Source organism: Elephas maximus, chromosome 13 (genome assembly GCF_024166365.1).
Source record: "Elephas maximus indicus isolate mEleMax1 chromosome 13, mEleMax1 primary haplotype, whole genome shotgun sequence".
Lineage (NCBI taxonomy): Eukaryota > Metazoa > Chordata > Mammalia > Proboscidea > Elephantidae > Elephas > Elephas maximus.
The window spans coordinates 37,048,377-37,062,368 of NC_064831.1; the positions used below are offsets into that span (position 1 = coordinate 37,048,377).

At 41.8% G+C, this 13,992-nt stretch overlaps 1 protein-coding gene across 1 annotated transcript in view; it reads right to left on the bottom strand.

Annotated features, from left to right (window-relative positions):
- Window positions 1-11,254, bottom strand: part of EDNRA (endothelin receptor type A) — a 65,927-nt gene extending 54,673 nt beyond the window's left edge. Inside the window, exons 1-2 of the mRNA XM_049905923.1 lie at window positions 10,859-11,254; window positions 5,712-6,202 (exon numbers count right to left, since the gene is read on the bottom strand). Coding sequence (XP_049761880.1) covers window positions 5,712-6,131 — 420 coding nt within the window. The 5' untranslated portion in view covers window positions 6,132-6,202; window positions 10,859-11,254. The remainder of the gene's footprint in view (window positions 1-5,711; window positions 6,203-10,858) is intronic.
- Window positions 11,255-13,992: the final 2,738 nt, after the last annotated feature.

The following is a 13,992-nucleotide window of genomic DNA, read 5'->3' on the forward strand; positions in this document are numbered from 1 at the left end:
ACATTCTCTCTCTTAAAAGGCAGGAATATAGCTTCTAAACTTAATTTTTGGTTATGACAATATATAATCATATACATGAGGAAGGGCCATTTTTACTTGCTTAATGACACAGTGAAATGGAAACAATGCCCTTATCACATATGGAATCTGATGAATAATTGGATTAACTTGGAGAATAATGTGTGCAGACTACAGATAATATCCTGCACCTGGTCTGTAAATGAAAAATCCCTCTGGCAAATTGTTATCATTATCTTCACTTAAAGTTCTCAGAGAAATCTGATTACAGTGTTAACAGTAAGGATCCTAATCAAATCGTATCAATAAACATTTATCAAACACTTACTATGTGTGTTGCTATGATGCTGAAGAGGTTTTGGGGGAGCTTTCAGACTAAGAGGGACTAGGAAGAAAGGTCTGGTGATCTACTTCTGAAAATCAGCCAGTGAAAACCTTATGAATCTCGATGGACCGCAACTGACCGGGCAACACTGTCAGGTTGCCATGAGTTGGGGGCTGACTTGATGGTGGCTAAAAACAACAGTCACAACAGTCACGGCTATGTTTGAGGCACCCCGTCCATAACTAAGTTGTGGCAATTTATTTTTGAGGCAGAAATTGCCTTGGTAACTTGATATGTCAAGAAATAACTTTTGTATGGCTGTCTAAACAGGATGAATCTCAGTTCCACAAGATGTCAAAAGCTGTGTGTGAACATGGTGATAACTGGCTCTATGTGAATGTCTCTGGTTTCCACATTGCTCAGATCTTTTGCCAGAGCAACATGTTGGGAGTCTTGACTTTTCATTGCAAAATACTTCTGATAATTTCATGCAGAAATTGTATTTGTTTATTTTTCATTGTTGTCCTGAACAAGAGGTGGTTGCTTAGAGTGGACAGAACTAGTAATCAACAATGAAAGTTAATGGAGTCTATCGCAGGTTATTTAACTTGTTCTTGAAGATCCACTTTGCCCCACATGCTAACTGGAGGCATTATTACCTACAAGTATTACTTATGACACCAATGACTTCAATTCTTCACTCTGCGTGCCAGAGATTTCTATGCCAAGTCACCGGATTCAACTTCTTGCTCCTTCCTGTGCTCTCATTCTAATCTCCCATATTCTATTTCTCTCTTACATGTGTCTCTCCACATTCCTCTCTGCCAGCATGGCCGAAGTATAGTGGTTTATCCGCATGTCTGTGTGTATGTATAGATGAACTACATGGTGCCAAGCCTTGGCCCATGCACACTCATCATTTTTAGGGTTTCCACACGATTCAAAATTATAACCCATCTCCCTGTAGGTAACACTCCATGTCATATATCACATTAATCATGAAAGAATAAAATCACTAAATTCTATATTTCCAAGTGATATTGGCATTTAGTAACTTGGGGTTATTTTTGGTCCAAAACACAGTGGCAGTGTTTTGATTTTTTTTTTGTTGCTGTTGTTCTAATGAATGTAGATATTTTATGTAGAGATCAACTTTACTTGGCTAAGTTTTTGCAGTTCTTGGAAATTCCTGATACCAGATAATGTAATTTCTTGACACACAGAATCCATACCAGTTTAGATCATAAGCTTGGGTATTTGAAAGAGTCTGCTAAGTCCTTTCCTTCTCCTATTTTTTCAGTCTTCTTTTGCGATTGGTGATACCTGTTTTTTGAATGATTAAAAGTTAGAGAGTCATTCTTTGATAAAATTAGTAATGGCTAATTTGCAAGGTCCTTGTATAATATGAAAACCAAGAAGGGCAACTCGCATTAACTTGCTTCCTGTGGTTCCATCTGCTTTTATTATCTTAGACTAAGACATTTTATTGTCTTAGACTGTCTGATTTTCTTTTATCACCAGGTGGTGTGTCTCTCTGTCTGTGTGTGGATGTAAGCCAGGGCCAGAGGAGTTTCTCTTCAGCTTTTGGTTTATTTCTTGTCTAGGTACTGTATAGGACTCCAGACCTAACTCATTTCTCTATATAGGATCTGTAAATGCTTCCACAGCAGCAATTTGGTGGTGACATCCAGCCTTTCTGAGAATGTTACTTAGGGCAAAGAGTATTACTTAGGGGTAGTAGTGACATCCTGACAAGATCTGAGGGTGCATGTTGGGGTTGCTAAGAAGTAGGTAAAATTTGGCCAGAATGTGGATGGCCTTGACTGCTAAACGCAGGAGGCATGGGTACAATTGGGAGCTCCTAGGTGTTTTTGGAGCCCTGGTGACACCATGTTTAAGAGCTTGGCTGCTAACCAAAAGACCAGCAGTTTGAATCCACCAGTCGCTCCTTGGAAACCCTATGGTATGGGGCAGTTCTACTGTGTTCTGTGTGGTCACTATGAGTTGGAATTGACTAGATGGCAACGGGTAAGTGTTTTTGAGCAAATGGTGATACTAGGTAAGAAGAAACAGTCCAGGATAGACTGGAAGGAAGAAACCCTAAAGACATGGACTCCATTGAGACTTCTGGAGATTCATGTGAGGGGTGACACACCTTTTCATGCACAAAGACCATCCAGAGCTACCCAGCTGCACAGGTTGCGACAGGTCAGAAACAGCCTAGCTATCTGATACCACTGCATTGCTTTTTGGTTGTGTTTTATATCATGCTGACAGATGAAACTGTTTCAGTACAATCTCTTTCAAAGTGAGAGAAAGGGAATAAAACGTGAATAGAAAGAACAGTTTATCATGCCCTCTCCTTTTCCTTGTAACATTACTGCAGTCTAATCAGCAATTCTGGCTTGCCCAAAGACACCATCTTTACACTGTCAACTTCCACTTATGCTGGCTCTGGTGTGACTTATGCAATGTTCTCTTTCTGGATAGGCCTTAGAAGTGAGTAGAAAAGCAACTGACATGATTGCTAAACACAAAAACATGTGTGATTTGAAAACCCTTCCGTCCTTGAGGAGCACAGCAGATATTTTGAATCCTGGGCTAGCCTAATTCTTCTAGTAGTGGGGGAGATAAAGAAGGTGCACGCATCTCTTTAATGGAATGTTCTCCAAGTCTATGCATTATTGTTGTAGGTACCTAAGCATAATGGACAAGTGAGGTGAAAGATTTGGGAGCTGCTCTCTTGCCCTGAATACAGATGTAGTGAACTTGATGGGGTTAGAGGAATTTATAGGTCTGAGGCATGAGAAGCCCCACAGCATCAGAATTTTACTGCAGGAGACTGCTGTTGAGAAAAGGAATTTGACCCAAGAACCATATTGCCTGGGAGGAGTTCTCTTGACTCTCCTGGGCAGAAGTCATAGAGACAGCAACATGTTATGATCTCCTGACTCAGGGAAGAGGACTGACGAAAGAAGTAGAGATAACCCCTACATACTGTGAGACTTTTTAGCTCACTCCAATACCTTTCTCTTTTCCTCTAGAAGAAGATTAAACTGACTAAAGAGAACTATTTTTTAACCTAAAAGGCTTACTTTCTAAAACTGATGCTTGTTAAATTACTCATTATATGAGTTTTAGAAAAACTGGAATTACATAAATGTACTCCTGTGATGGAAGAATACCACAGTCAAACTGTCCATGTTGTTTACAACTACTCGAAAGTATATAAACTATTGGATTTCTAAGAAGGAAGAAAGGAGCTCGGGTGGTGCAATGGTTAAGCACTCGGCTGCTAACTGAATGGTTGGCGATTCAAGCCCACCAGGAACTCCCAGGAAGAAAAGACCTGGCAATCTGTTCCTATAAAGATTACAACCTAGAAAACTCTATGAGGCAGTTCTACTCTGTCTTATAGGGTAGGTATAAGTTGGAATCGACTCAACAGCACACAACAACTGGAGGAAAGAACCATATGGTCAAATAAGGATGTGTTAATTTTTATCCACTGCTATATAAACATAAAAATTTTTTTATTTGGAATTTCACCAAATTTAGAGGAGGTGTCCCAGATTATTTGGCTTAAAATGTTGCTATGGGATAGAAATGAAATCTAGTTTGGTGGCTGGAGATAGCATCTCAAAGACATAAGCAAGTCTCCTTCAGAGCAGTTGCAGATTCTGATTTGCCAGGAAGCTGTTTTGCACATGGCTGAATCTATTGGGAGTTGTTAATTCAGAGATGGCTAATTATTCTCCTGAGCAATGATGGGTTGGTTAACTAATGCACAAGCATGAATAATCATACAACTGTTTAATATTCTACACTGTGACTGCTGAAGGGCCTAACTCGGAATAAGAGCACTGTCAACATTTTTCAAATTTATCATTAATGAACGATGTCATGAAAAAGCCAAGGGTTGAGTACATATAAGGAAAAAATGAAGATTTTTTTAAGAGAAAAAGTAGACATAAGAGTTCTGTAGCATATGTTAACATTTTAAATTAATTACACATTTCCAATTTTACGTCATAGCTCTGTTCTAAAATCCCATTTTAAGTTCAAATAGAAAACACATGTATTTATGTTATTCTGTGGAAAGAGATGGTAAGTGATTTTTTGTTTGATTATTTGTTGTCTAACTGCAAAATGTATTGTGTGTAGCTCTGAAAGGTTCTTATTTGTAAGGTTCAAAAGCTTAATCATTGTTCTCATCTTTATTGTGAGACCACTGATTATTCACACAGTTTATCTGGAAACTGAGAGGCTACTGTTCTACTTACAACGATCGTGTCTTCAGTTGACAAACTTGACATTTTAAGTAGTATTTCAGAATACTACTACTCAGAATCATTTTGTTTCTATGGAAAATACATAGAAGAAAATAAGTAAGCAAAGGCTGAGGATGACAAACCAATAGAAGTACTTGCCCTAAGTTTAAAATAAAGACATTTCGTAAAATCTGGCATACATCATGTAACTTCATTTGAATTTTAGTTCATTTGAATCCTCATAGCAATTTCCCTTCATGACCACGAGACCAAATATGGAATATCTAATTCCTTTTGGGCTTAGATGGCTTTGGTACTAAATCCAGGTGACCACAGTAAGGTTTGGTTGGTTACCTTTCTTTCCCACTGGAATGCCCTGAGGCACTAATTTCGTCTTTGGATCCTTATTACCCAGTTCAGGGATGGGCACACTGTGGGCACTCAATAAATGTAAACTGAAGAAATGAAGGAGACAATAGTAAACGAATACATATTTTAAAGAGTTCTATTAAAACTGCTCAATGGGGTCAACGCTGGCCTGCTATCACATGTATGCCATTATCTCTAAGTCACTCAGATAACTGAGAAAAGCCAAGATGCCCTTTGACTGCGATCATCAGCCCAGACAGTCAAAACAAAAAGACTTTTCATTTCAGACTGTACTGTGGATATCTGGCTTCTGAGACACATCACATTGAAAACGAACTGAAACTAAAGGTATACTAATTTAAAATAATTTCAAGGCTCAGTAGTTCTCACTCTGGGAATTGAATCTCAGAAAAATCCAGTGATCTTCCCAAGACTACACACCCACCCAATAAACTCAGGGCTGGTATGAGAATGCAATGAATGAAAGACCATGACTTTGAAGAATCATTCCTGAAATACTGTTTTGTCAACAATGAGTTAGAAAATTAGTGTAACACTTAGCAAACTGTAAATATTCAAAATGTCCCCGCATTTTTAAGGCAGCAGAAGATAGCTCTCAATCAAAACACAGGCAAATATTCCAAACATTTACAAAGTCGGCAGTGACTCTCTTACTGTGGAATCAGCATGTGTTCAAACCTGCAAATACATTTGTTGTCCCTTCCTACCTTAAATACGTTGATGGGGAGATCAATGACCACGTAGATAAGGTCTCCAAGAGCAAGGCTGGCTATCAGTGCGTTGGGGCCGTTTCGCATACATTTGTTCTGGTAAATGATCCTGAGCAGAGTTGCATTCCCCACCATTCCCACGATGAAAATAGTACAAGATATCACAGTGTTAATGTACTTGAAAGCTGAAGTGATTTTAGTCTGCTGTGGGCAGTAGATGTGCGTTGAGCTATTGCTGGGCAGGGCCAAATGAGTGGGTTGGTGGGTGGTGACCAGGAAGCTGAGCTCGGTCCCATGGGAAGTGGTGAAATCGTCTACGTGATCACTTAGATTTGTGCTGTATCTCTCAGGATGATCACTTATCACACAACCAATCATCACCAACCATAAGGACGCCCTGAGGAAAAAGGTTCCCATCTTGATGCAGATTTGCAGAAATGTCTCTTATTGTGTTCCTTTTATGCTCTCTCTCTTTTTTTTTTTCCAACCTGGAAAAAGAAAGGAGGAAAAATAATTTTGGTTACAAACTCCAACTGTCATTAAGATCGTAGTCAATGATTATTTACTGCCTCAATTAAAATGCAGGATATATTTGGTAATTGGGTAAGATATATCCATGTCAGGTTACCCTGTGGTAGAATAAAACCAGATAAGACTGAAACTCTGTTAGGGTAGGTTCTATCCACCTACCTACCTATGTACGTGCTATGTACGTACGTACATATATATCTGTTATCTCTATCTCGCTCTACCTTGATCTCATTTCTATCCATATCTACTCCTATATCTATATCATAATACAGATAAGGATATGTTAGTTTTTCCTTCAAGTAGTAGATGAAAAGTTATTTTCTTCCTCCCCACTTTGCCCAGGTAGGAAACCCTGGTGGTGTAGTAGTTAAGAGCTACGGCTGCTAACCAAAAGGTTGGCAGTTCAAATCTACCAGGTGCTCCTTGGAAACTCTATGGGGCAGTTCTCCTCTGTCCTATAGGGTCATTATGAGTTGGAATCAACTCGACGGCAATGGGTTTACACCCAGGTTGATAAGAACCTAAATTACAAAAATCTGCAAGAGATGAGATAAAAAACCCTATTTCTCAACGAAGGAGAAAAGGCACTCTTTGCCAAGTAAAAGTTACACAGTGCTAAAGCATAAAATAAAATGACCAAATTCCACAGTGAATTCAATATTCCAAAATGTGTGCTGTTTTTCATATGGCAAATAATGTAACATACAAATAAAATGCAGCGTAAGTAATCATCTAAAGTGTTAAAAAGGCTAATTTAAAATTAAAAATGATAAAATTGATAGAAAAAATATTTAAAGTTATTTTACTAAAAACCTTGAAGACTGATATGTAAAAACTACAGCTTCCAGCACGAGTGTTTACTTTTCCATCCCTCACAAATTATCATTGTTATGTTTGTCAAGGTATGAAATAAAATGGACTGGGCATAATGATCTTTCACAGGCCAGTTATACTATTTGACTTCCCAAGGTATATTCACCCTCATGATATATTTTAAATACATCTCCTATAGTTACCTTCATTATGTGGCAGTCATTGTGCTGAGCACTTTACCTGCATGAAGACATCTAATCCGTACAGCGACTCTGTGAAGTTGATACATGTGCCATTATAAAGTCTGGGAGACAGAGACTCAGAAAGATGAAGTAGCTTGTCAAGGCAACGGGTGGTGGGAGGCAATGCTGTGGTTCTAAGCCAGGTCAGTCTGACTCCAGAGCCTGAGCTCTTACCCACTAAATTATACTGTCTCTCATTCTCAAGTCTTACTAGCACCTAAAGAGTTTTAAAGAAGTCTCCAGAGTTTAGATGAATCAGTGGGTTCAGGAGGGTGGGTAGCCATTTTGAAAAGGCCACCTGATTTTCCTTTTATTCCTCTGCAAGACAGCAAGTGCCCTTTTCCCTGAGAAGCCTAGGTTTTCACCTTCATTCTTAAAGAAAAGATGTTGGGGAAGTGAGTGAGGTTTGTGGTAACAGAATAAGCAAAGGTAAATAAAAATGGCTCCTCCCCTTCCAATGTTTTATAAATTTCACTTCCTGTGGTTTCATATGAATCTTTAAACGAAGACCACAACCTCATTTACCGAGTGGCCTGTGTGTGTGTATGTATGTCATGTATACCCAGTCTATAATTTATTTAATTTTTAAAAAATTGTGTCCTTTTTCTGAGCCTAATCACAGTTGGTATTAATGCTTTCAGAACTTTTGACAGTGATCTTGTAAAATCAATAGAGTTCAGGTTTAGTCAGTATTTGGATGAAATAAGACTTATGTAAGTTGTATATACGGCATAAGGTAAACATAAGGTGCAACTACCATATACTTTTGCTTTTCCCAGGGTTTTTTTCCCCAAGAAGACTGAAATAATAATAGCATCTTACATGTATAATAATGTATTCTATATGTACCTGCTATCTGAGCTTTAGGGCCCTGGTGGCACAGTGGTTAAGAGCTACAGCTACTAACCAAAAGGTAGGCAGTTCAAATCCACCTGCCACTCCTTGGAAACTGAAGGGGGCAGCTCTGCTCTGGTCTATAGGGTCTCTGTGAGTTACAATTGACTTGACGGCAATGGGTTTGGTTTTGGTTTTATCTGAACTTTACAACTCTAAGTCAGTAGTAGGGGGGATGTCCCTATTTTACTCATGAGTAAACTAAGTCTTGAAGAAGTTAAGTGACTTAGTCAAGGTTTCAATTGCCAAGAACTGGCCACCAGTTGCTGTTGAGTTGATTCCAACTTGTGGTGACCCCACGTGTGTCAGAGTAGAACTGTGCTCCATAGAGTTTTTAATAGCTGATTTTTCAGAAGTAAGCTGCCAGGTGCCTCTGGGTAGACTCCAATCTTTCAGTTAGCTGCTGAGTGTGTTAACCACTTGCACCATCTGGAGTGGTAGGATGGTTAGAAGGTCTAGCTTTACTTACAGGACTTGTCTCAGTCTGAATAAACGATAAAAATATCAAATGTTCAAAGCTAGAGGCATACTAGGTACCTGTCACATACGCCTAAATTTTAGTATAACTGGCTTACAGTTTTTGATCATTTTCTTCAGATCACAGGTATGGGAGACTAGAAATACTTCAATCTCTTATGCTGTTTAATGACTAAGCCTCCCAGTTTCCCAACTGGAATGGAATCTTAAGTAATAGTTTCCTCTAGAAACAGAGAGGGAAGGTCTTTTCCAGAAAGGGAATGGGTCCCTTTCGGGCCATTAGAGTCTGCTAGGAGGATATTTAGTTAATAGAACTGGCTATCCCGGACATGGTTAAGAGCTCGGCTGCTAACCAAAAAAAAAAAAAAAAAAAAAACAACAAAAGTATTGGTAGTTCAAATTCACCAGCCATTCCTTCTACTCTGTCCAATAGGGCCTTTGTGAGTAGGAATCAACTCGAGGGCAAGGGGTTTGTTGTTGTTAGCCTACCATCATCAAAGGTGCCATTAGTACTTTGAGCATCAGCACCATGGTTTGCTTGATCAGCTGATTACAGCAGGAGCTAAGGGGGCCAAGGCTGTAGGTCAGCTGTCATCAAAACCACCTTGCTTCCTCCTCCAACAATGATACCACCACAACCATCGTTTCTGATGACATCTCCATCTACTCTCTACACATATTTAGCTGTACAGCTAAGGGATGCTTGACAAAATCATGTGGACACCATCCTATCATTGGGTGAAACATACAAAACAAAATGAAAACCTTCTCAAATGGATGTTCAACCAAGAATGGGACTGTGGCTTATCTGTACAGATCTCTATCAAAATGTGCTTCAAATCATTAATCATAACCAGTCACAGTTCTTGTGAAGCAGTTTAAGGTTCAGACCTGAACAGCATGGTCTGTAGATTCAGTATGCCTCAGATTTGGGGTCTGAGAGTTTGCTGGAGCCCAAAAGCTATTATTAAAGAGAGAATGGAATCCTTATGCTTACACTTAGACCATTTAACACCTGGGACTCTCAGGAACAAGGTTCACCTGTAATTAGTAATCTGGAAATTCCAACTTTACCAAAATGATATGAGTTTAGAGCCGGTAACTTACATGACAGGACTGCCAAGGTGTTTCTCAATTAGCTAACAGTTGAAGCAGAAGGGAGCAGGAAGGGGAAAGCCCCCACAAACAACTACGGGAGGCGAAAAAGACAAATGTAGGTACTTTTTACAAGTTTTTGGTGGGTTTTGCTCTCTGGGGAAGAAATTGCCAGCTCTTCCTCACTGAGGAAGGCTGACTTTGTTTCCTTCATCCCCAACTCTAGCAGCGGAGCGCCATTAGGATGGTGCAAACAGAAGCTAACCTAGAAACTGCCCTAGTTTTCCGCACGTGAAAGGCAACCAAACCCAACCCACTGCCTTCGCGTCCATTCTGACTTATAGCGATCATACAGGACAGAGTAGAACTGCCCCCATAAAGTTTCCAAGGCTGGAAATCTTTACGGGGGAGACTGCTACAGCTTTCTCCCCTGGAGTGGCTGGTGGGTTCCAACCGCAAACCTTTCGGTTAGCTGCCGAGTGCTTCAACCACTACGCTACCAAGGCTCCTTGATAAGCAACAAGTGTCCTTTAAAGGAGAGCACAGAACAAAACGCCTAGACCTCCACAGGCAGGTTTCCAAGACTATCTGCACTAGGGTTTTTTCCAAAACACATCAGTCCTTCACAGCCAGTGCACTTGGCTACCCTTGGCATACCCCAGCGTGTGGGGAGGAGAAGCAACCGTGTAAGAAAGGGCCCCCGAGCCAACTTCACAACTAGGCTTCGGAGCCAGCGACAACATCGGCGTGACGTTCCACAAAGCTCTTGCATGCTTGGGGAAGACTGAGACCCAGAAAGAACTGTTGGTCTTCCCTTTCCTAAAAATCAGAATCCCGACAGCGGAGGCTGAGGTGCTTTCGACCAGCTCCCCCATCCCCAAACGTTCCCGGAGCGCACCCCTCCCAGGGAGGGTGCCCGCCCCACCTCGCGCCCCCGGGCGGGGCGGGTAGGTGGCAAGCCCCTGCTTCGGCGGCGGGTCGCCCAAGCTGCAGAGCCGCCGGCCAGAACGCTCAGGTCTCCACTCTCGAGGAGCCCAGTCGGCGTCACTGCCACCCCCACCCAAGTCCTCGAAAGAAAAGAGTTTCACCGACCGTGGAGCTCGGCGGGCTCAGATGGCTGCCGGGTGAGCGCACAGCGCCTGGGCAGGAGACGCCTGGTCGGCGAGGTTGAGTGGCGCGGAGGGTGGCGGGTGTCCTGGGCTCCGGCGCGGCGGCGGGCGGCCCTGGCTGCACAGCTGCCTCTGCTTTGGAAAACTTCCCCTGCAGGGCTTCTCTGGGGAGGTCTGACAGAGCCTCCAGCCTCCGGTGACGGTGTGGGATTAAGCCTCTCCACAATCGCCAGACCAAAAGGATGACTGTGCGCGCGGGCGAGGGCTTCCAAGAAAAAGAAAACTCCAGAGGAACACGCCTCCTGTCTGTCCTCCCCTTATCCTCCAAAAGCTCCCAGACCTTCTGCTCCACTCCAGGAAGGCAAAGCGTCCTAAAGTTCCAGCCCTCCAAGGAGATTGCCGCTATAAAGCACGAAGCTGCCGCCTCCTTCCAGGCCCTGAAGGGCAGGAGTCTTTTAACTATTTCCTCTCTGAAATGAAAGTGGGGTGGGGGTGGGGGTGGGGGAATGAAGGGAGGAGAGGAGTTGTTGTGAGGTGCCATCGAATCTGCTCCAACTCATAGCAACCCTATGTACAACAGAAGGAAACACTGCCCAGTCCTGCGCCATCCTCACAATTGTTATGCTTGAGCCCATTGTTGCAGCCATTGTGTCAATCAATCTCCTTGAGAGTCTTGCTGCTTTTTCTCTGATCTTGTACTTTACCAAGCATGATGTCCTGCTCCAGGGATTGACCTCTTCTGATAACATGTTTTCCAAAGTATGTCCAAAGCCTTAGCTTACATTAAAAAAAAAAAAGTGTTCTCTGGGTACATGGCTTGGCAAGTGGCCATACTTTGAGGGAAGAAAAAGTTACTGCCACCTTTCAGGGGAGGCACTTCTATACCAAATCTCAGAGCTTGGCACGTGCAACATGTGCTGGATTTTCAGCCCCTATTTACCCTGTGGCCACACACACTTGGGCAGCGCACAACCTGTACGACTGAACTTATCAGTCTGTCCAGCTTTCTCTAGAGCACATCCATCAACCCCTATCTCCTGAGACAACTCATTCCACAGTGGTACAAGCCTAGTTATTAAAACTTTTCTGGAAGACATCAAGATGAAATCTGCCTGCCTATAATGTTACCTGTTGATAAATTCATAAAATGAGCTTAATCCCTCTTGTAAGAACCAAAACCCCATTGCCATCGAGCCAATTTCAACTCATAGCAACCCTATAGGACAGAGTAGAAACCCCACAGGGTTTCCAAGGACTGGCTGGTGGATTCAAACTGCCGACTTTTTGGTTGGCAGCCAAGCTCTTAACCACTGCAAAGACCTTCAAATATAAATAAATGTATCTCTGTGACTCACCAGCACAGAGAGGCCTTTGTAAGAGATGGGGCTATCTCATTCTAGGTGTGAACAACATCAACTTTCCTTAGTTGCTAGAGATTTAGATTCTCATCTTCTCTGCTGAAAATGATTTCATTGGAGTCAAACCATTTTTTTAGCCAAGTTAACAGTATCTACAGTAATTCCTTTTCCCACAGACAAGATTTCATATACTTGTCCCACCTCTATATTCCCTACTTTGTATTTTTAATGAACATGTAATTTATGTATTTGACTAAGTTTTTCAACTTAACTTTCAAGGCTTTTTTCTTTTCCCTGGAAGGCGGGTTGGATGCAGCTTTGCAGGTCTCCTGGATTTTAGCCTGACTTTCTTGATGACAAGGTGCTCTGGTGGCACAGTGGTTCAAGTGCTTAGCTGCTAACCAAAAGGTTGGTGGTTCTAACCCACCAGCCGCTCTGTGGGAGAAAGACGTGGCCGTCTGCTTGTAAAGATTACAACCTTGGAAACCCTATGGGGCACTTATACTCCGTCCTATATGGTCACTATGAATCGGGATTGACTTGGTGGCAGTGGGCTTGGTTTTTTTTTTGTTGTTTGCTTCTTGATGACACTAGACTTCTTGTTCCAGCAGCTCAGCAAGTGGAACATTAAGGGTGGTTACATTGACTTATCTCAGCATTAGATTATCGTTATTGATTTTCTGGAAAATAATTACCGAAGATTAAGAAGTACTCAAGCTAGTACTTAAAAACCAACTCTTCATGGATCCTTGGGGCAAATGTTCTTCTGAATTTAAGTTTCTTGGTTTGAATTTGCAAATCAATTTCATAATCGCTAACTCCCAGGATCCTCAAACTTGAAATGCAGGAGAGGATCTGAGTGTCACAGTGTTCACTAGGAATGCTGCGTTCATGTTTTGGGGCTCCCAGGGGGAAATGAAACATGAAGGGTTCAGAGAATCGCAGAGATAAAGACTGGGAAGCTGGCTGTGGGAGGAGAGGAGAAGGAACTGGGGAAACATACATAAGAGTGCTGAGCCTGTCTCCATACTCAGCAGTGCTGTAGCCCGGGTGCTCTGTTGGCAGCGAACATCTCTGGTCTGGAGAAGAAGCAAGGAGCCCAGGGGGAGCTGAAGTCCCATTTTAAATTTAAACAAACTATTAGGGGCAGTTTGTTATCAAAAGGAAGTATTCCAAAGTTTTATGTTGTTAATATGTTGCTAAGGATTCGGAAGTGTTTTCTTACTGAAACAAAGTTGTACGTGGTGGTTAACACCTCAGGTTATCTGGTCAAAATATATCAAAGCACAGAGGAGCCCAGTGTTTTATTAACTGTTGGTGGCTCTGTTAGAGGGCTAAGAAATCTGTCAGTTTTAGCATCATTAATGATGGGACAACCATCATTAGTGATATTGCAAAGTGTTAATGGCAAGATGGCTACCGTTAATGCACTTGACTACTAAAGGTTTGAGGTTTGAGTTCACGCAGAGGAACCTTGGAAGAAAGGCCTGGAGATCTACTTCCTAAAAATCAATTGTGGAAAATCCCATGAAACACCGTTCTACTCTGACACACATGGGGTCACCATGAATTGGAATCAACTCGATGCCAACTGGTCGTTTAAATGTGATGATATATTCCATCCAGTCAAAACTGTTTCATTTGAATATAATCAAATCTTTAGATGTAGCTTCCAGTTTCTAAAAAACTGAGGGATAGAAAACCAAAACCCACTGCTATCGAGTCTTTTCCGACTCATAACAACCCTACAGGACAGATT